This window comes from Anolis carolinensis, chromosome 3, assembly GCF_035594765.1.
Source record: "Anolis carolinensis isolate JA03-04 chromosome 3, rAnoCar3.1.pri, whole genome shotgun sequence".
NCBI classification, from domain to species: domain Eukaryota; kingdom Metazoa; phylum Chordata; class Lepidosauria; order Squamata; family Dactyloidae; genus Anolis; species Anolis carolinensis.
This window is the reverse complement of record NC_085843.1, coordinates 193884177-193907374: the sequence shown is the minus strand read 5'-3', so window position 1 is coordinate 193907374 and position 23198 is coordinate 193884177. Positions and strand designations below refer to the sequence as shown.

The window sequence follows — 23198 nt, the reverse complement described above, 5'->3', positions numbered from 1 at the left end:
AAAAAGAAGTAGAAGGAAAGAAGATGTGCCATAGCCATTGGGAATAGCTAAAAGGAAGGCATAGACTTACCACTTGTCCTCATAGGTTCTGAAGAGGTAGCTATTCAAAAAGGGGGGGGGGGGGGAACAAAAAAAAAACCTGTTAGTTGCTTTCAGAAGAATTTACCATATAAGTCCAGGGCAGATTTTAAAGGGGAAATTATGGATTTTGATAATACTATGGATACTTCAAGGGTCATTCATCAGAGATGGGAAAGCACCAATACTGCATCAGGATGCTGTTCGCCTCAGGTTGCCACAACCTTTTACTTTACTTTCAAACAGATCGAAAGCAGGAGGGCACTGGTGCTTCATTTATGTTCCCCCGGATGAAGAGGGGGAGAGAGTGGAGGGCCTTAGTGCTTCTTTTAGGTTTCCCGTTGATTAACCAAGATTGGAATGCCTTCCATTCCTCTACTCAGCCAATGGTTGCTTTTTTTTGTTTCACCTGGAAGGTGTCTATAGACACCTCCAAGGTCATGTGGCCGACATGACTGCATGGAGCACTGTTACCTTCCCGCCGGAGCAGTACCTATTGATCTACTCACATTGGCATGTTTTCGAACTGCTAGGTTGGCAGGAGCTGGAGCTAACAGCAGCCGCTCACACCGCTCCCGGGGATTGAACCTGGGACCTTTCAGTCTCCAGCTCAGTGCTTTAATGCACTTCGCCACCGGGGCTCATATTTAAAATCAAATTTAAAATGTTAGATTTTAAATATTTTAAATATTTTAATATTTTAAATATTTAAATATTTTAAATATGAGTAATATGATTCAACAAACTAACATTAAATTCTGCCAGTTTTCTCTCAAATGGTTCTTTGTTTTAAAAAAAAAACACACAGAAGATTGGCAATAAAACTACTGTATCTTGAATATTACAAATAGACATACAGACAGTTCCCAAATTACAGACATCTGACAAACATCCCCTATGGTCTTTGTTTTGGTGTCTGTGTCCCTGTTAGGAAGATTTCACCTTACTTTCCATCCCTGACATAGTTGAATTTTGAAAAATTAGGCTTGTTGCGGAAAAAAGGATTGGCGAGAAAGCTTCACTTGAGACACCTATTCCTCATGATAACTCTTTAAGGGGTGAATTTCTCTTTCGAGGAGTAAATTTCTCTCACTTTCTGTTGTCTCATCCCTGTTAGTAACTATGACTCATTTGTAAGTCAGATATTTGTAACTCGGGGACTGCCTGTATGTGTGTTTGTAATCTTCAAGATAATTTTATTGCAAACCATCTGTGTTTTTTTTTTAAAACAAAGAATGGCTTGAGAGCAGACTGGCAGAATGTAATGTTTACTCATATTATTTATTGGGGCCTCTGGTGGCACAGTGTGTTAAAGCGCTGAGCTGCTGAACTTGCGGACCGAAAGGTCCCAGGTTCAAATCCCGGGAGCGGAATGAGCGCCCGCTGTTAGCCCCAGCTCCTGCCAACCTAGCAGTTCAAAAACATGCAAATGTGAGTAGATCAATAGGTACTGCTCCGGCAGGAAGGTAACGGCGCTCCATGCAGTCATGCCGGCCACATGACCTTGGAGGTGTCTACGGATAACGCCGGCTCTTCGGCTTAGAAATGGAGATGAGCACCAACCCTCAGAGTCGGTCACGACTGGACTTAACATCAGGGGAAACCTTTACCTTATTATTCATAGAGTCCTGCTTATCTGACATAAACAGGCCAGCATAATATTGGATAAGTGAAAATGTTGGATAATAGGAAGGGATCAAGGAAAAGCCTATTAAATGTCAAATTACATTAGGATTTTACTTTAAGCAGCAAAACATCGTGTTTTACAACAAATCAACAGAAAAAGTTAATTTGATGGAGCCTGCTCTTTTTTCTGTTCTTCATGACAGCAAGCCTCGCTTGGGACTGGTTATGCACATATGTGTGGTCCCCAAGGCTTGCCCATGGAAAGACTGGACTCTCCTTGAATTACATTTGAATGCAAGCAAATACTCTTTGAGCTTTACTGCACATTAAAAGTGATATGTCATTTTTTTTTTTTACATTTTACAGTGGTCAAATATATTGGAAAACTAAAATAGTTGGGGTTCTACATTTCATCCAAATCTACTTTTTGTCAGGTCTTGGCCCTTAAACGGTCAGATTCCACATAAATATGTTCATTTATTAAGAGGAAACTGGCAAGTTGCTATTTTTACCTGCTGTAAAGGAATAGTAATAAGCATTGAAAGCATCCCCTGCTTGATAGGAATTTCTGTACAGAACAATTGTAATTCTGTTTGATGTTGATATGTAGACAAATCTGGAACCAGAGCAAACTCTTCCAAGTTTTCTTGAACCCAAGGCACCATCATAGACCTCGACATAGCCAGTCCTGCAGTTCAAACTGTGGGAGGAAATTTGCAAGATTTATTTATATATGTTATTCCAGTAGAAACAATTGCTTACTTCAAAATGAGTGTTTTTGTTTAGAGAACATTTTGATACATCTTTTTTCAGGCTATTCTTTCCAACAGGCCAACTTTTTGTTTTCTTTTCCCATCTGGTTTAACTAATGCAAGGATTGAGAAAATTGTGGCCTCTAAGGATTCTAGGTATGCCTTTCTGAATGTATTTTATCCTAAATTATGTATTTGGTTTACATTTGGATAGGTTTTTGTATTGTTAGTTTGGAGAGGACTGTCCTCTATGGAAAACAAAAGTACTTGAAAAAAAAATTAATTCTCAAATAGAAAGAGAATGTGTGGCAGATATGCAGGGTTTTCTCCATTGAGAGAAAACACTATCATACCGTGTTTCCCCGAAAATAAGACAGCGTCTTATATTATTTTTTACTCCCAAAGATGTGCTAAGTCTTATTTTCAGGGGATGTCTTATTTTTCCATGAAGAAGAATTCACATTTATTGTTGAACAAAATACTGTACAGTAGTTGTCATCACAAACCAACATAACCATACCAGACAAACTGTGACATTTGTCAAGAATGTCTTGTTACTACCATGATTTCCATATACAACTGGTATGTACATTTAACAATCCTGCGTGCTATGGCTTTTTTGTTTGGTGGGTGCCGGGCATGCTTCCAAACAAAAACTTTGGTAGGCCTTACTTTCGGGGGAGGCCTTATATTTAGCAATTCAGCAAAACCTCTACTAGGTCTTATTTTTTGGGGATGTCTTATTTTAGGGGAAACAGGGTATATACTTATGTGTAAGTCAGCTTATATAAAATGTGGGGAGGGGGCGGGTTTGCCAAAATTATGGATTTTGATATGACCAATCAAGGGTCATTCTGCAGAGAGATGAAGTTTTCACTTCTGACCGAACTGATTTTCAGCAATGACTCTGTTAGGGCTCTTCCAGACAGGCCCTATATCATAGGATCTGATCCCAGGTTTTCTGTTTATCCCAGATTATCTGGCAGTGCGGACTCATATTATTCAGTTTAAAGCAGAAAACCTGGGATCAGACTCTGGGATATAGGGCCTGCCTGGAAGGGTCCTTATATATTTTATATTCTGCAAATTCTATCCCCTGATAATTCTAGATATGTCTTTGTCAAGGTTGAGCAGAGATGTTTTCAATTGAAACACTAGGTAAGGGAAGAATTAGCTTCTGCTTTCTTTCCTGCCACATCTCCACTCTCAATTCATTTCTTTCTTAAAATGACTGTCATCTGAGTTGTTACCATCCACTAGATCCAGAAACCACAAACCAGGCAGGAAACCACTGGAGCTGCAGTTTGGAACTGCATTATATGGTTAGTGTAGTTCCATATAATGCAGTTTAACTGCACTGAACTGCATTACATTAGTCTACATTGAACATATAATGCAAATGCAAACTGCATTATATGGCAATGTAGATCTAGCCTTGGACTGCCAGTATATCACCATACAGTGTCATTCCAAGAGTAACTGTGTGAAACAGGTTGCCACAAGTAATTAGTAGCCACTGGAAAGAGCAAAAAAGAGATTGAAATTAAAGCATTTTGAAATGGACTTTCTTCTTTAAAAAGATACCCAGGCACTTACATTTCTCTATTGCGGGTAACTAGTTGAATAAATTTATTATGATCAACAGATCAGACAAACAAGTAGAACAGAACAAATAATAATAATAATAATAATAAGAAGAAGAAGAAGAAGAAGAAGAAGAAGAAGAAGAAGATTATATAAAGATAAATAGAGTAGAGACTCACTTATCCAACATAAACAGGCTGGCAGAACATTGGATAAGTGAAAATGTTGGATAATAAGGAGGGATTAAGGAAAAGCCTATTAAACATCAAATTACATTATGATATTACAAATTAAGCACCAAAACATCATGTTTTACAACAAATCAACAGAAATCAACAGTTTAATACATGGTAATGTTATGTAGTAATTACTGTATTTACGAATTTAGCACCAAAACATCACAACGTATTGAAAACATTGACTACAAAAACATTGACTACTAAAAGGCAGACTGCGTTGGATAATACAGAACATTGGATAAGCAAAGGTTGGATAAGTGAGACCCTACTGTATTATTAAATACAGGTAAAAATTCCCTTAAGTTTATGATGTCAGTTTGTGCCAACAAGTAAGTGCTGTGGCAGAAAAGCTGGCCACTTTAACTGTTACCATTGGATTGTATGTAAAACTCATCAGTTCTTCCAGGATTGCTTTGTAGAAAAGTGTGGATAAAAGCATGTCAGAAGCCAAAGTAGAAGGAACAATATAGCAATACATGTCTTGGAGCCTCCGATGGCCTAGGGCAGGGGTCCCCAAACTAAGGCCCGGGGGCCAGATGCGGCCCTCCGAGCTCATTTACCTGGCCCCCGCCCTCAGTTTTATAATATAATATATTGTATATACATATAATATTGATAAGAATATTATAATGTAATACAATATAACACTAATAATAATACCACATAATAATATTAATTATATATTCTATATTACATTTAATATTACTCATAATATTACAGTATAGTGGTATAGTTCAATAAAGTAATATATAGCTAATATTGTGCTGTGCTAATAATATAATATATTGTATGTACATAAAGCTGCTCTGAGTCCCCTTCAGGGTGAGAAGGGCAGGATACAAATGTAATAAATAAATATAGTAAATGAATAAATAAATAATTTTAGACTTAGGCTCACCCAAAGTTTGAAATGACTTAAAGACAGACAACAACAACAACAACAATCCTAATTCACTTGACTATCTCATTGGCCAGAAATAGGCCCACACTTCCCATTGAAATCCTGATAGGTTTATGTTGGTTACAATTGTTTTCATTTTTAAATATTGTATTGTTCTTTCATTGTTGTTGTTTTGCACTACAAATAAGACATGTGCAGTGTGCACAGGAATTTGTTCATTTTTTTTCCAAATGATAATCCGGCCCCTCAACAGTCTGAAGGATTGTGGATCGGCCCTCTGCTTTAAAAGTTTGAGGACCCCTGGCCTAGGGGATAAAAGCCTTGTGACTTGAAGGTTGGGTTGCTCACCTGAAGGATACCAGGTTCGAATCCCACCCGGGGAGAGCGTGGATGAGCTCCCTCTATGAGCTCCAGCTCCATGCGGGGACATGAGAGAAGCCTCCCACAAGGATGGTAAAAACATCAAAACATCCGGGGGTCCCCTGGGCAACGTCCTTGCAGACTGCCAATTCTCTCACTCCAGAAGCAACTCCAGTTGCTCTTGACACACACACAAAAATTGTCTCCACTGAGCCAACACAAGGATGTAGGTATGCATCATAGGGGACAATGTTATACCTCCCCTCTAATAAGACTGAAGGTAATACATTAAATTTTTCTAGGGTGAATGCTTTTCTGTATTTTGGAAGGATTAAAATATAAAAATAACTTGCTACTATAAAAGACTGTCTCTGAATTCAGGATATACAGTAGACTAGCTGCACTTACATGGTACTACAACTCATTATCTATAGCTCACTGGTGTAGTTCCTTTTTTGAGTTCATATATCCCATTGCCATAATAGTAGTTTGTGAGAAACCCAGTTTCTATCTAGAATGGAACCCATCAATTAATGCTAAGGGAGCAAATTTTACGGGGGCGAAAATCATTTTTAACCAGAAATTTAATGTAAGGATCCATTCCTTAAATTTTAATATATTGGGTTTATGGTTCCTGTCCCCTTGATCTGGTCATGTAAGTGTGATTTATCGTTATAATTGTACTATTTTACCTTGTTTAATAATGTGTGTTATGTCGTTATGTAATGTTGTGTTGCTTTTATGACTGTAAACCGCCCTGAGTCCCATCCGGGAGATAGGGCAGTATATAAATAAAGTATTATTATTATTATTATTATTATTATTATTATTATTATTATATTATTATTATTATTCCTGGGACTCAATCGACCTTTACAACTCTAATTGTAAATGTGCCTTTGGCACACAACTAGGGCCCCATCCACAACGTACCTTAATCATGAGAGTTCTCATTTCAAAATGGGGGTAGCTAGACAATGTCACTGATTTGGTACAAAGGAAGGAAATCTCAGGATAATCGCCTTTTATCCCGTTTCTGGCTGAAAGTGTCGCAAGACACTTTTTTGCTAACAATGGGTGGTAAGTTGTCTTTTGGGCAGCTCAAATAGAGCTACATACCTTCTATTTAGCTGGTGATTTCCGGCAAAAAGGAATAAAAGCTGGGGGACATCAATATGATTAGGTCCTTAATCTCAAGAAACCATCAATACAATGGCTCTGAAAACTTCTAAACATGGCCAAGATATTGTTCCTTGCTTTTTTGTGCTTCATTGTTATCAAAAGAAACAGGCTATACTTTATGAAAACTTCAGTGGCTGCAAAAACACAGCAGGGGAATCAACATATACGTAGGACAGGGACTTGTAATAATGTCAGTGGCAAATACTTACTTGGAACTGACATAATAAAAATCAAGCTCTATATGACTATAGGATGTTGTTTGAATTTCCCAAATGCACTCCATGCTTGCACCATTTCCAGGATAATATGGGCCATAGATATATCCAGTTGGATCCGTGAGGAGCCCTCCACAGTGAAAGCCTGCATGACAGAAGAAAGACATTTGCACTTTCAAATAGCCCAGAAATGAATATCCTCTAACATTATTACATCCCACTGCAGACATTTCTCCCAAATCCATACAAGTATAACTTTAAAACAGCTAAAAGGAAATATGTGGAAAAGTTGAAAACCAGTACATGACCCACAAAGATGCAGATTAGGACAAGAAAATCGGAAAAGATAAACCTAGTTTTTCTGTGGTTGTCTAGAAAATTTGATCCAAACTCAAAATACTCTGGCCATAATTATTGCAACCTAGTTGCCGAGGACACCTTTCACCCACAAATCACAAATCTGAAAGCTCACTAATAATATAATAAATGGATAAAGAAAGAAATACACAAATAATATATCCTCCCGGGAGACTCAAATTTGCTGATTTCCAAATACCAGAAATTCTGGGTACTAATTTAGGATTCTTTAGCAGGTGAAGATACTGAATGTGACAAATAAAAGATACAGGGAAAATAGGTTGTCCACTTAATGTCTGCTTTTGCATAATACTTCACAAAGTAAGCAATGTCTCCTTGTCAAAATTTTATACTTCCATTTATAGTTAAAATATTTCTGCAAAGTAAAGACAACTAAAATTGTATAGCTGTATTTAAAACCTTTATAGAATGATAGGTAGGTAAAGGTTTCCCCTGACGTTAAGTCCAGTCATGTCTGACTCTGGGGGTTGGTGCTCATCTCCATTTCTAAGCCGAAGAGCCGGCATTGTCCGTAGACACCTCCAAGGTCATGTGGCCGGCATGACTGCATGGAGCGCCGTTACCTTCCCACCGGAGCGTTACCTATTGATCTATTCACATTGGCATGTTTTCAAACTGCTAGGTTGGCAGGAGCTGGAGCTAACACCGGCCACTCCCGCCGCTCCCGAGGTTTGAACCTGGGACCTTTCGGTCTGCAAGTTCAGCAGCTCAGCGCTTTAACGCACTTCGCCACCGGGGCTCCTTATAGAATGACAGATTGATATAAACAAAGATACTGACAAACCAAGCAAGGTAAACAACAGACTTACCTGATGTGAAGGATTCAGGGGCATGTGTACTCCAGGGAATTGCTGATAAAAATATTTAATGGAATGAAATATTAATTGAGAGTACTAAAGATCATGTAAACCTTTTTTCAGTAGTGATAAGTTAGAACACTGACTTGGTAAATATTGGAGAATTGACCGTATTAGGCAATTTCTCCAACTACATCCAAAAATCAATAACAAGTCCTTTAAGAGTGTTCTCCTGTTGCATAACATTGGAAAGTCATATTTCATTCTCTAATGCCTTCAAGGATATCCAGATTAGGTTCTTAATATTCGGGAAGGGGACATTTTACAATTCTGGTTTTCTTTTCTTCAGGCAAACCCGTTCTCTCTTTTCTGGCCCAAACTAGATTTGAAACTGAGCTATAATACTACTAGATTTGGACACAAATAACACAGAGGTTCTGTCAAACAATGAAAGCACCCCATGCCATGAATAGAAATATAACAGGGATACAATCCTTTATTAACTCTCTTCTAAAAAAGCCAATGAGTAATTTTAGCAGTTTTCTTCGCATTTCAGGAAAGTCTTTGAAAACCACACAGGTTTCAGGATTTATTCAGCACAAAAGTTGGTGTGTGTGGGTTTTCTTCCTAACAGATAGCATTTTCTGCTCAGGTAAAGTGTTTTCTCCACATAAAAATGATAGTTGAATGTAGAAATAATTTTATGAAAAGAAAAAGCTGTTTACAGTATGTAAAATACTTTTCTCTATGCAAATCTCTGCTGTGAGAACTTTGAACACACTAGGTCCCAAAGTACTGCATTTTTGTGTGCAGTCACCATTTTTTTTCCACTTAGGAAATAGAATTTCTGTTTGGAAAATTTCATATTCAGAAAATGCTATTTCCTATGCAAAGAAATTAGCTTCATCCACAAAACTGTCATGTGCACATTTTTCTCAGAATATGCCAGTCTTGGACAAAAAATTTTCCTCCCCCTCCTCCTGATCTCCTGGCATGTCATTTCTTTGTGCCAGGAGGAACATAATGTAAGGGGTTTTAAAACTTTTTATCGGTTTTTGGGGGGCTTTGGGGGGGATGCATGCCTTCCCGATGACAATTGGGATGGCAAGTAGCCTCCCTTCCTGGGAAAGTCTGGGTTTTGAGGGCTTGTGGGGACTCAAACTCAGGTCAAAGTGAGTTTTTTAATCTGCTTTGGCATGGGTTTAAGTCCTGTCTGGAAGTGCCCAAAGAGGAACAATTTACTGCCATATTGTGTTTATATATGGAGTTGTGTTGCAAATAAAGGACTGATTTGAAGGAGTTGGAAAAGGACTGATTTGAAGGAATTGTACCACCTGGATTTAGAATCTCTAACCTCTGCTCTATGTTGTTATTTAAAATTTCTAGACTTATACTTGAATATATATAATAAACACCATGGCTATTTAGAATGATTTGGGCTTGGGACTGAAGTCATAAAGGGAACAATGTGTAATTCTCCAGATGCTGGTAAACTACAAGTCCAGCATCATATCCACCCTAGCCAGTGAGGAGGCATACTAGAAGTTGTAGTCTAAGAGAGGGCATTTTTCTCAGCTGGTTCTAAAAGGAAATCACAGGACTCACCTGTAGAACTGCGGGTTTCTTTTGCTGTTAGTAAAGAAAGGGGAACACTGATCAGACAATTTATGCCATTTAGATTCACTTATCAATCAGAATACTAACAAGTGACAAATCTGTAATAATAGAGGCAAATTCTATTTCTACCCCCCCCCCCCCACACACACACAATAAATTGCAGAAGTAGAAAAAACATGAAATTAATTTGAATACCAAGGATTTTGGTTCTATTTTTCATCATTCTAGATTTTTTTTTCCTCAACCAGATATTTTCTCTTTTCAGAGCCAAAAACTGCTGAGACATTGCATGAGGTTTGAGACAATCCAGATAGCTCAAAACATCAGTGTGCATGGTTAAAGATAAAAATATAGGGTAAATATGTGGTCAGAGGGGACAGGTGATGGCGGTGGGAATGAGGAGTGTTAACAATGAAAATGTTATCGAAGAGAAGGATGCATTTTAAAAAAGAAGGTCCAGACAAGAAATGTTACATGAAATGAAGTGTGTATAAGCATGAGCACCAATGGAAACTAAATATAAGCAAGATGTTATAACAACAATAAAAATATTGTAGGGAAAAAAGATCAAAAGGCCAGTGCTAGGGGATAAAGATAGGAACTAAGTGCCCACAAGCAGTTCTATTCAACAAGCCCAACCCTACAAAACTGAGCTGTAATACTGTTAGATTTGGACACACATAGCACAGAGGCACACAATAGAATTGGGATGCTGCTAAATGTTTTAAACAACTAAGTGTAAATTTTGCTCCAAATAAACTTGTAAAAACATGGTAGAATTGGCAATTGTTGGGTAATATCTCCAACTAAATCAGAAAATGAACAATGAGTACTGTAAAATTGATCTTCAATAGCATAAAGTTGGAAATACATTTCAAGAACTAATAGGGAGGGATAAAGAAATACAGTAAAGTCTCACTTATCCAACATAAACGGGTCGGCAGAATGTTGGATAAGCGAATATGTTGGATAATAAGGAGGAATTAAGGAAAAGCCTACTAAACATAAAATTAGGTTATGATTTTACAAATTAAGCACCAAAACATCGTGTTTAACAACGAATTTGACAGAAAAAGTAGTTCAATACGCAGTAATGCTACGCAGTAATAACTGTATTAACGAATTTAGTACCAAAATATCACAATGTATTGAAATATTGACTACAAAAACATTGACTACTAAAAGGCAGACTGTGTTGGATAATCCAGAATGTTGGATAAGCGAATGTTGGATAAGTGAGACTCTACTGTATTTCCTTCCTTGTGATTTTGCCTATGTTATATTTAAAGAATGACTATGACTTCTTTGAAATATATCTCACCAACATTTGCACAACTTCCCAAACATAGCAAGACCATTTCTTAATAATGTATTATTCATGAGTATATGTGAATGTGAGTAAAAAAGTATAGTACACACTAGTAGTCTCTTCATTAAAAATTAAACTGTTAAGCAAATTATAATATCACTGATACACATTTGTGTAACTGTCCAATGTAATCTATAAGATCAGATTTTAATGAACTGGCATTATTTCTTTATTCTAAACTTAGAAAGGGAATTGCAACTGTACAAATTAAAACAAATATATTTCTATTTTACATGAATGTCAAAGTCCAACAAGATCTTCATGATTATCAGTTGTGGCATTAGTTTTGACAATATCTATGGATCAAACTAATTATTTACATATCTTTAGGAGGAAAAGCTGTTGCTTACATAACTAACAAGAAATCTATGCGCGCACACCCAAAACTCAAAAATAGCAGGGAAACATCTTGAAATAATTGGCTATACAAACTGGCAATTGGCTGTTTTGATAGAGTACATGTCTGCTTAACTGTTTAAGTAGACAGTTTAAACATGCTTTACTTCAAGAGCTTTCAACAGAAGGATTTAGGAAGATAGTTTGGAATTCATTGGCTTTCTAAAAGGCCATGTAACCAGTTGCAAAACCTGTTGTGCACAACTGCTTTGCACAACCACTTATGCAACAAAAACTTTATAATATGCCATCCTTGGGCTAATTCTAAAAACACACAATTAGGTCTTATTGTATATAATCATGTATAAGTTGACCTTGTGTATAAATTGCGGGGGTGGGAATTATGGATTTTGAAATGATTCGTGGATAGGTTGAGGGTCATTCTGGGGTGAAGGGGGAAACCAGTGCAGCCTTGGGACCATTTTCATACTCAGGTATTCACAAAGGCCAGAAACGGCTCCAGGGCAAAAAGAGCAGCGGGAATTGGTGCTTATTTTAGATTCTCCCCAGATGAACTAAGCTTCTCATGTTCACCACTCTACTCAGAGAAGGGAATGGTTTTTTTACAAGTTAAGATGAAGTATGTGTATAAGTCAACTCAGTGTTTTTGCTATGAGTACATAGGGTATATTAGAATTACATAATTGGTTACAAGTGCAAGTTGAAGTGGAACCAGATAAGAAAGAAATTGGTCATGAATTTAGTATTGAAATTAGTAATAAAATTTGTGAAAGAACTGTGTGTGGCATGACATTTTAGTGTGTGTGTTTTTAAAGGTAAAAGTTTTCCCCTGACATTAAGTCTAGTTGTGTCTGACTCTGGGGGTTGGTACTCATCCCTGTTTCTAAGCTGAAGAGCTGGTGTTGTCCATAGACACCTCCAAGGTCATGTGGCCAGCATGACTGCATGGAGCATCGTTACCTTCCTGCCGGAGCGGTACCTATTGATCTACTTACATTTGCATGTTTTTGAACTGCTAGGTTGGCAGAAGCTGGGGCTAACAGTGGGAGCTCACCCCACTCCCCGGATTCGAACCTCTGACCTTTCGAGCGACCTTTTGGTCAGCATTCAGTCCCCCTAAATACATGAAAAAAACTAGGGGAGAAAGCAAATTACCCCACGGATGCTATGATCCTCTACTATACATATTTTTAGACTTATGGGGGGAAATGAAAATGTAAAATGAAGACTTGAGGGTTTAGTGGTCATCTGGGATTTGGGGTCTAACGTAATATGCTAGCAGTAGTAACCAGTATACGGCTTTGTTAGGGTTTTGTTAGGATTGCTAAAGAATTTAACCTTCTAATCCAGGCTTCTGTCCCCCTAAACTCCAAACAAATAAGAAATAAGCTGATAGCATTACCTGTGAATTTAGGGACTGTTGTGGTTTCCAGTTCTATGGACAAAAGGAGACAAAACATTTTAAATAAATTATTAATGGTCTGGTAATATCTTCATGACCATAATAACTGGGAACATTAACAGAAATAAAAATTACAAATAAAATATTTAGAAGTAACCATTACACCCAAAAATTCACAACGATTAAAGAATAATTATGAAGAAAAATGGAGGGAAATTAAAAAAAAAGATTTGGAACCGTGGAAACTTCTAAACCTGTCTCTCCTCGGAAGGATATCTACTATTAAAATGAACGTTCTGCCAAAAATCTTACTTTTATTTCAAATGATTCCCATTATAAGAAACGATCAAATATTTAAAAAATGGAATTCAGATATGATTAAATTTATTTGGGCGGGAAAAAAAATCAAGGATAAAATTTATAAATCTGATTGACGAAAAAAAGAGAGAAGGCCAGGGATTACCAGACCTAAAAATATATTATGAGACAAGTGGCCTAATCTGGATCAAAGACTGGTCAAACTTAAACAAAATCAAAAACTTAACTTTGGATGGATTCAATTTAAGATATGGTTGGCATGCCTATATGTGGTACAATAAGAAGAAAGTTGAAAAAAAACTTGGGGAATCACTTTATTAGATCTGCCCTCATTAAAATATGGGAAAAATATAAAACAAGATTTATTTATTTTTTTTAAAAAACTCCTCTTTGGTTATCCCCAATAGAAATGACACAAAGGACAGAGTTAAGATGGGAAGAATGGCCAACGTACAAATATATTTTGAGAAAACAAAATGGGGCCTATACATTGAAAACTCAAGAAAAAATTAAGAATCAATTCCAAAAGGTTTCATGGTTCCAATACAGACAAATCGAAGAATACTTTAATAGAGACAAAAAAAATTGTTTTTCAGAAACAAACACTCCCTGGGACAAAATTATGCTTACAGAAAGGAAAGCTATAACTAAAAACTACAAAATCCTGTTACAATGTGTTACAGAAACAGAGCAAGTCAAGGACTGCATGATAAAATGGGCTTCACATTTGAGACATTCGATAAACATGGAGGAATGGGAGAAGATATGGAACAAGTTGAATTGTACTTGAAGGAGAACTGGTATAAAATGATGTACCAGTGGTATATGACCCCCCCATAAATTGGCAAAGTGCTATGAAAATGTAAAGGATCAATGTTGGAAATGTGGAAAACAGGTAGGCACTTTCTTCCACATGTGGTGGGGATGCAAAATAGCAAGGGACTATTGGGAAAAAAATCCATGAAATAATACAAAAAATAATCAAAACAAATATTCAATTGAAACCTGAGTATTTTCTATTAGGAATGACCAACATGACACTCAACAAGAATCAAGATATTTTATTTAATTACTTTGTTATAGCAGCTAGAATAGTATGTGCAAAGAAGTGGAAATCAACAGAAATACCAACCAAAGAAGAATGGATTCTAAAGATATTGGACATAAAAAATAAGGACATTCTGACCTACTATCTGAAAACCCACCAAGGCAAACCAACAAAAGAAACAGAATGGACATTATTGACAACTTTCATAGAACAAGAGATATTTTTTATAGAGATACTAGCATTTCCCACCTATGAAGGCCATTCTTAGGACTTAGAATTTATATAATTCAGACCACCTTGGCTCTTGAAGGCTGGAAGAAAAATATAGAATCACTAGCTTTGCCCGGCCACGCGTTGCTGTGGCTTATGGGAATCCTTTGTTGGCCAGGTGGAATAGCAGTGAATAGCCTTGCAGTCTCAAAGCCTGGCCATTTTGTGGAGTAGCTGGAGCTTTTTGTTGTATAAACGTAGAGGTATGGATGAGGGGTTGTGCTGCCAAGTTTAGTGTTTCTGGGATGTGTAGTTTTGTTGTTTTGTCCTAGGCTGAAATTTCATTACCTTTTTTATATATATAGATAAAGACGGAGTGGATATATAAAAGATAATAAATATAAAATAACTTATTACTTAGAAGAAAAGACGGGAAGAACATTTTTTCTCTCTTTTTTTCTTTTTCTTTTTTTATCTCTCTCCTTTTTATTTTTATACTTTTTAAAAATGTTTTTCTCTTTTTTCAGTACCACCACTTCCTTTTCACTTTCTTTTCTTTACTTATTATTGTTCTCACTCTTTTTATGTTTAAAAGCACTTAATAAAAACATTTTAAAAATACATGAAAAAAGCTAGGGGAGAAAGCAAATTACCCACAGATGCTATGATTCTCTACAATACATATTTTTAGACTTATTGGGGGGGGGGGGAATGAAAATGTAAAATGAAGACTTGAGGGTTTGGTGGTCATCTGGGATTTGGGGTCTAACACAATATGCTAGCAGTAGTAACCAGCATACAGCTTTGTTAGGGTTTTGTTAGGATTGCTAAAGAATTTAACCTTCTAATCCAGGCTTCTGTCCCCTTAAACTCCAGACAAATAAGAAATAAGCTGATAGCATTACCTGGGATTCCAGGGACTGTTGTGGTTTCCAGTTCTATGGACAAAAGGAGGCAAAACATTTTAAATAAATTATTAATGGTCTGATAATACCTTCATGACCATAATTATATTTTTCCAAGGGATTGCTATGCAATTCCAATTAAAAGTATGCCTCCCCTTTCTGCCTCCCTCCCAAACTGTTTCCAAAATGTAACTCTCCTCAGCGTTTGCAACACACCCAAATCTAAGGGTTGATGATTGTTGGAGCCCAAAGCATTTTGAGGTCCATTTGTTTCCCATTCCTGTTTTCACCATATCATTAGGGAACATAAAACCTAATTTTGCCCTTCTGATATCAGTTGAATGATATTAGTTGAATGCTGAAATTCCGTTTCACTCTACAAGTTAAAATTTAATTTAAGCAATAAATATATGAATTTTGTGATTACCTCCTATATCATAGTAGGCAAAAAATCCTGGACCGGTGAAGTCAGAGTTTCTGTGTAGCAAAACTGACATAGTGCCTGAAAATGAAACAAATGTCCGACTGGAACCACTGCATATCTTTCCAAGGAGTCTTGAACGATGTGCCTCTCCATTATATATGCTAATATATTCACGATCACAGTCTAATCTGTTGAGATAGACATTCATACTCATTAGGTAGCAGAACACAAATATATATTATTTCAATCAACAGCTCCTGAATGTTTTCCCATTCAAATATATTAACACAAAAAGTAAAATTGTGCTCCAAGTCAGTTTCTTATGTATGTTCCAGAGACCTAGTAATTTGTCATGAATGTAAAGTTGTATGTTTTTGAATTGTAGTAAATCAAAAGGATCTTCCATGTAACAATAAAATTAAATGTTAACAACAGAAAAAAATTGAATGACATTCATCTGAAGAGTACTTACTCTATATAATCAATTATTGCCTTTATTGGCAGGTTATCCTTGGATTCAATGGTCCAGAGACATTCTAAGACATTTCTACCTCCGTCATAATATGGACCATTAAATGATCGAGAGGAATCTGAGAAGGCCTGGCCACAAGGATAGTTTGCTGACAAATGTAAAACAAAAACAATAAATATACATTGAGAAAAGTTCTTGCAAAGAAATGAACATATCCTGGTTTAATGCAAAGCAAAGAAAAATTGTGTGACACCAATATTTTTCTAAATATTTCCTATCATAGTACTTATAAAAGAATTACATCTAGCAACAGAAATGATTATTAGGGCAAAATTGCTTTCAAAACAATGGCCTTTAGCATATATCAAATTGTAGCAGCAAGACAGTAATAGAGTTGTCAGAAAAATCTGAAGTTGGCCATCACATCATTGGTGCAACTGGCTGTAGAATTTATTATTATTATTATTATTATTATTATTATTATTATTATTATTATTATTAATAATAATAATAATAATATTTATATTCTGCCCTTCTCACCCCAAAGGGTATTCAGGGCAAATCACAATGCACATATATATGACAAGCATGCAATGCTATTATCAGACATACAACACAGACAGACAGTAGAGGCAATTTAACATTTTTCCAACTTCCGGCTTCATGAGGTTATGCTCTATTCCAGCCACAGGGGAAGCTGCTGCTTCATCCACTGTGACATTGAGTCCTTTGATCATAGTACTTCCTCCTTACTCTTCGCATGCCAGCAGTTTTATGGTGTCGTAAATTAAATTAAATTAAATTAAATTAATGCAGCTTGACACTACTTTAACTGTCATGGCTCAATTCTATGTCATCATGGAACTTGTAGTTTTATCTCTTTAGCCTTGTTTGCCAAAGGATGCTAGTGCCAAATCAAACTAGAAATCCCAGAATTCCATAGCATTGAGTCATGGGAGTTAAAGTGAAATCAAATTGCATTATTTATACAGAGTAGATACACTCAGCGAGAAGTTACAATCACCCAGGAATCCAAACTACAACAGATCTATCCAAAGTGATGAAGGATAGCCTACAAAGAGATCCAGTCTTTTTGGGTCCTTCCACACAGCCATATAACTCAGAATATCAAGGCAAATAAACCACAATATCTGCTTTGAACTGGGTTATCTGAGTCCACACTACCATACATATAGTGTTTAAATGGTTTAATTCATATTTATATGCTATTGATTTTAGTTAACGTTATGTATTTTATAGGTATGTATATTGGTGGCATTGAATTTTTGCCATGTTGTATACCATTCTGAGTTCCCCTTCGTATAGAAATACAATAAATAAATAAATCCCAGTTCAAAACAGATAATGTGAGATTTTATACAGCTGTGTGGAAGGGGCCTTTGACAACCCCTTTAAAGTTTTAACTAAAACATGGATTTACTGCTCCACTGATTTAGAAGTAATTTGCTTCTGCTGTCTGGAGGGGAAAAGAAAATATCGAAGACTACATGTGCTTCTAAGGATGGCAGTAAATGTTCCTAGGGACAAATCAAGCTATATAACACACAAGGAAACATTCCCAAATTAATGATTTTGCAATACTGGCATGCTTAAATAAAGAAATAAATAATAAAAAATAACTTTATTTATATTCTGTCCTATCTCTCCGAGGAGACTCCAGTGACACTCTACATGCTTAGATCTGGAATTTGGTGTTATTCTATAGAGAAGAATTTATCATACTTACTGGTAGGAGGTATTTCTGTGACAGGAGTGTTGGGGAGGAAGGAAAAAAAATAAAAGAAAGGTTGTAGTGAGTACATTTTCACTGAAATTCAAACTGGGATTTATCTGGGATGCTTTATCTGGGATGCTTTAATATGTGGCAAAATACTTGTATTTATTTATTTATTTATTTATTTTATTTCACTCATTTATATCCCGTCCTTCTCACCCGGGGGGGGGGGGGGGCACGCAAGGCGGCCTTACAGCCAGAAACCATTAGATGCCAAATACAACAATTATAAAACAATTGTAATTAAAACAATAGTTAAAACATAAAAAATCCATTTAAAATTACACAAGTTTAGATTACTTTCAAAAAGAAGAAAGACACGAGAGATGTAGTGCAGTATAACCATTGGAATGGATAGAATGCAATATGGTTTTGATTCAAAAGAGCCTGATAGGCAGGTCATTAGTCACAAGTGCAATCTAGTGACGCTCTACTAAATATAAAGCAATTCCAAACAGATGAATTAGTACAATATAAAACTATAAGTTTTATTTCTACAAATTACAAATTGCTGCATTTTGAAGCCATGATGCAATGCTGGCCCTGTTGGATTGTGGAGGGCTTTCACATTCCCTGGCTGCAGAAAACAATTTATTGTCAAAGGCTTTCATGGCTGGAATCACTGGGGTGTTGTGTGGTTTCCAGGATGCATGGCCATGTTCTAACAGCATTTTTTCCTGACATTTTTCCTGACATTGTTGTTGACCGCGTTTTAGGGGATCGGGCCCTTAAGGAGAGACCCGATCCGGTCCTGAGAGAACGGACCTTGGCGAAGCCAAAAGGAGAATTACGAGCCGCAATACAACCTGAAGCCGAAATGAAGAAGGTCCGCCAAAGTTGAAGGAAAATCCGCCAAGGAGACTTTATTGAGCAATTCAGCTGAAGAGGACTCTAGTAGCGATCATTCGGTCTACTAGGGTCCTCTTCAGCTGAATTGCTCAATAAAGGCTCCTTCGCGGATTTTCCTTCAACTTTGGCGGACCTTCTTCATTTTGGCTTCAGGTTGTATTGCGGCTCGTAATTCTCCTTTTGGCTTCGCCAAGGTCCGTTCTCTCAGGACCGGATCGGGTCTCTCCTTAAGGGCCCGATCCCCTAAAACGCGGTCGACAACATAATTTGGCTTTACCACGAAGGCACTTGCTTGGAAGTTCCAAAAAAATCAATTTTCAGGCTAAAATTCCAAGCGGCGACCTTGGTCCAGATATTCTGGAACAGGTTGGGGAGAGAAACGGCTGCAAGGAGGGCCCTCCGACCAACAATTTGACCTCATTTCACATCCAAATTTCTCTGGCAGTCCCTTTCTCTCTCTAGATCTGATTCAGGGTACTGAACAAAGGAGCCAGATAGGAGGAAGCAGATTTTTAGCTCCTCGAAGGAAAGGCGCCAACGTGAAACAGGGGACGCCCTGAAAAGGAACCGGTTCCGTTGTTAAGACCCAGGTGGGAGGAGTTCTGGAGGTATTGCACTTCGGATCAGAGCTCGGTAACAAATCCTGGTGAAACGCGGGAACATCTGGCACCTAAAACGCGGTCGACAACAACATCTTCAGAGGACAACACCCCAGAAAACAATTTGTTTATATAAGTGCATAGGCCACCAATTAGAAATAAGTCAGCTTCATGAAAAATAAATATAATTTATTACATTTTATAGAAATTGTAGAAACTAGTAGAAAGCTGAAAATGTTATACTTTCATATATGGGTCCTTCCACACAGCCATATAACCCAGAATATCAAGGCAGAAAATCCCACAATATCTGTTTGAACTGGGTTATCTGAGTCCACAAACAGATAATATGGGATTTTCTGCCTTGTTATTCTGGTATATAGGGCTGTATGGAAGGGCCCCCAATCTTACTACTGGATAGCTACTGGAATGGTCTTGGATTTAGGCTAACAATCAAACAACATATAGATTCATACAAACTGTGTAGCCACATCCTGTTGTAACTGCTATAACTATCAACCACCCACATATGCATTCGGATGCATTATTACTGTATCACAAAGGAAGGATTTTGTGAACGTTCAAGAAAGTATTTCACATTGTTGTAACTGGCACAACATGCATTTCTCTGACGCATTTTAAGTTCCAATTTATTGCACCAAAACACTGTCAAATAACTCCAGCTCCAGTAAAGTATCTCAGTTTCTTGATTAGCACAAAGAGATAAAATAGGAAGCTTCATTTGGGATAATTTTAAAGTGTTTTTTCAAAGTATTATAAAACAGGGTTGTTGTATGTCTTTCGGTCTGTGTGGCCATGTTCCAGAAGTATTCTCTCCTGACGTTTCGCCCACATCTATGGCAGACATCCTCTGGAACATGGACACACAGCCCGAAAGACATACAACAATCCCGGCCATGAAAGCCTTCGACAACATATTATAAAACAAATATATGTTAGGGATATGGTTTGTTAAGGGAGAAAGTATAGAGTAGTGGTATCAGTGTTGGACTAGGAGATCATGGTTCAAATCTTGCTTAGCTGTGGAGACACACTAGGGCCCCTTCCACACAATTGAATAAAATCTCACATTATCTGTTTTGAACTGGAATATATGGCAGTGTGGACTCAGATAACCCAGTTCAAAGCAGATATTGTTGGATTTTCTGCCTTGCTATTCTGGGTTATATGGCTGTGTGGAAGGGCCCTAGGTGATCTTGAGCAAGTCTTATTTATCTAACCTTAAAGGGAGGCAACAGAAATCCTCTAGTTGTGAAGAGGTTAAAGATTCACAATTACAAACGCATTTCATGAAGTCTGGGAACACACGTCCCATGGAAAAAAAGGGTTATACTATATGTAGCTGCAATGCATGATGTTAGTTGAAGCTTTTTTAAAAAAGCAAACTCTTTTTATTCCCAGCTAAAACAATGGTGTTTCCTTGACTTACTATTGATTCATTAAATTTACTCTTGTTGGAATCAACAATTCGGTATATATCTTTTAAAAACAGCAATGAAATATCAATCAATTACATTAATAAAAATACAATAATAAAAATAGTAATTACCATATGTTCTTGTTGTTTGAGAAGCTGCAAGCAAAAGAAATCAAATAAAATTATTATTATCATTATGATATATCCTGCCTTTCCTCCAAACAAGAGTCAAAACAGGGTTGTATGTTTTCTGGTCTGTATGGCCATGTTCTAGAAGTATTCTCTTCTGACGTTTTGCCCACATCTATGGCAGGCATCCTCAGAGGTTGTAAAGTATGGAGAAACTCAGCAAGGAAGGTTTATATATATCTGTGGGAAGTCCAGGGTGAGGGAAGAACTCTTGTCAGTTGGAGGCCAGCATGAATGTTGCAGTTAATCACCCTAATTTGCATTGAATGGCTTCATCTACTGGCTACTTTCTGCCTGGGGGCATCCTTTGTTAGCTGCCCCTAGTTCCCATGTCTCAGAGTGTTGCTTCTTATTTACTGTTCTGATTTTTGAGGTTTTTTTTAATACTGGTAGCCAGATTTTGTTCATTTTCATGTTTTCCTCCTTTCTGTTGAAGTGGCAACTACTTGGACTGGGGACTGGGGCAACCACGTGTGTTGGGACTCAGCTTCCAGAATTCACCTTACCCTGGACTTAGCACTGAAGTTTCTATCCCTATGGCATTGATTAGAAAGATCATAAATTCTAGATATGCTGATGTAAGTTTGATCAGTATTTGAGACATGTTCATGCAAAATAGATCAGGGTAGGGTTAGCTGTACTAATTTTGTCTACCTGTCAATACCATCTGAGGATCAGCATCCCAACCACTCCTCTTCAGCCATTCATGATTTCTCATTATTATTTATGGCGCATAGCCTTGCACAAGACTCTACTCTATCTTTAAATCTACTGGAGCCAATTATCTAAATCCAATGGGGAGGAGGGGGACTCATGACCATCTATACTATAGAATTAATGTAGTTTGCTTCCACTTTAATTGCCATGGCTCAATGCATTAGAGTCATGGAGGCTGTAATTTTACAACATATTTAGTCTTCTCTGCCAAAGAGTGCTGGCATCTCACCAAGCTACAAATCCCAGGCTACGATAGCATTGAGCCATGGCAGTTAAAATGGCTTCAAACTGAATTTTGACTACACCCTAACTTATTGTGTTGCTTTCAATTGAATATATGGAGCCTGATCAAATGCACGTTCTGCTGTGTGCACTGGGATTCACTTGCAAATAATTGTTCATGGTATTTTATGTAGGTATTCCAAACTCATAGAATAACTAGTCAATATATAGAAGTGCAAATAATTAATTTTTCATAGTGAAGTCTACATCTATTAATACTGCACTACAATGTATAAACACTTTAAAAACGGTGATACCGTCAACCCTCTATTTTCTCTGGATTTGTGGGAATAGGATGCCTACAAAAGTGAAAAACTGAATTGTTTTTTTTTACTTGAGAGAACACCTCTCTGGGAATATCTTTGTTACAGAACAACTCCATCAAAAGTTGCCCAAGGAATCCCATTGGAGGACTAGAGATTCATAAAGAGGCATTTTCACTAGGAATCTCTAGATTTTCCAGCATGACCCTATGATCAATTTCCTGCAGAAGCTGACCATAGAGTTGTACTGGATGATCTAGAGATTCCTGGAGATAACATTTTTATCAAACCCATGAATACTCAAATCCACAAAAGTCAAATCTGCAAATTTAGAGGCCCAACTGTATTTGTCATTCAGCTCCCTAATTCCCTATTTCAGTTTAGGCACCTGTTTGAATTCATATAAATAAAATGGAAGAAAGGAATGGGACAAATATTCCCATCACCACCATTGACATATTACCTGCAGCTGAAAGCAGCACCCAAAGGAAGATCACACTGTGATCCATCTTGTGTTGGTTCCAGATGAAGAAGAGAAGAAATAACTTTCAGACTGGATCTGCTTAGCAATATATAGACTGGCAAGGTCTGAAATTTGATCCACCCTTTTTACTTAGCTCATGGAGAAGGAAGTTTTCTGGAAAGACCTTTCGAGATGCCAAACAATGATTGTTAAGATCTGCCAACAATACAGGTGCATATCTGTGCCATTTCCCTTATCTTTTTATACCTGTTGTATAAACAGTTTTCAGTATGAAACCAAGCTGTCACTTTCTTTTCCTTTTTTCACAGATATACGTTTTCCAAAAGGAAATATGCCAAAAGACTTGTG

The 23198-nt window shown here is 37.1% G+C and overlaps 2 protein-coding genes across 2 annotated transcripts in view; both read right to left on the bottom strand.

The window, feature by feature from the left end:
• Positions 1 to 23198, bottom strand: part of dmbt1 (deleted in malignant brain tumors 1) — a 279374-nt gene that overhangs the window by 134187 nt on the left and 121989 nt on the right. The window contains exon 39 of the mRNA XM_062976978.1: positions 15766 to 15950. Within this exon, the coding sequence (XP_062833048.1) occupies positions 15766 to 15950 (185 nt within the window). The remainder of the gene's footprint in view (positions 1 to 15765; positions 15951 to 23198) is intronic.
• Positions 33 to 22904, bottom strand: spadh (spermadhesin family member). Its single transcript, XM_016991941.2, has 12 exons — positions 22830 to 22904; positions 21048 to 21071; positions 17982 to 17996; positions 16235 to 16382; positions 15766 to 15950; positions 15339 to 15371; positions 12858 to 12890; positions 9718 to 9741; positions 8125 to 8166; positions 6932 to 7082; positions 2217 to 2404; positions 33 to 100 (listed from the first exon to the last, which is right to left on the bottom strand). Exons 1-12 carry the CDS (start codon positions 22873 to 22875, stop codon positions 48 to 50), a joined length of 942 nt encoding a protein of 313 aa, XP_016847430.2. The 5' UTR covers positions 22876 to 22904; the 3' UTR covers positions 33 to 47.

Coding starts and splice junctions, on each gene's coding strand:
- spadh (XM_016991941.2), bottom strand. CDS start 22,875: ATGGATCACAGTGTGATCTTCCTTTGGGTGCTGCTTTCAGCTGCAG. Junction 15,951..16,234: donor GCAATAATTGATTATATAGA/GTAAGTACTCTT, acceptor CTATCTCAACAG/ATTAGACTGTGATCGTGAAT. Junction 12,891..15,338: donor AACAGTCCCTGGAATCCCAG/GTAATGCTATCA, acceptor TTTTGTCCATAG/AACTGGAAACCACAACAGTC.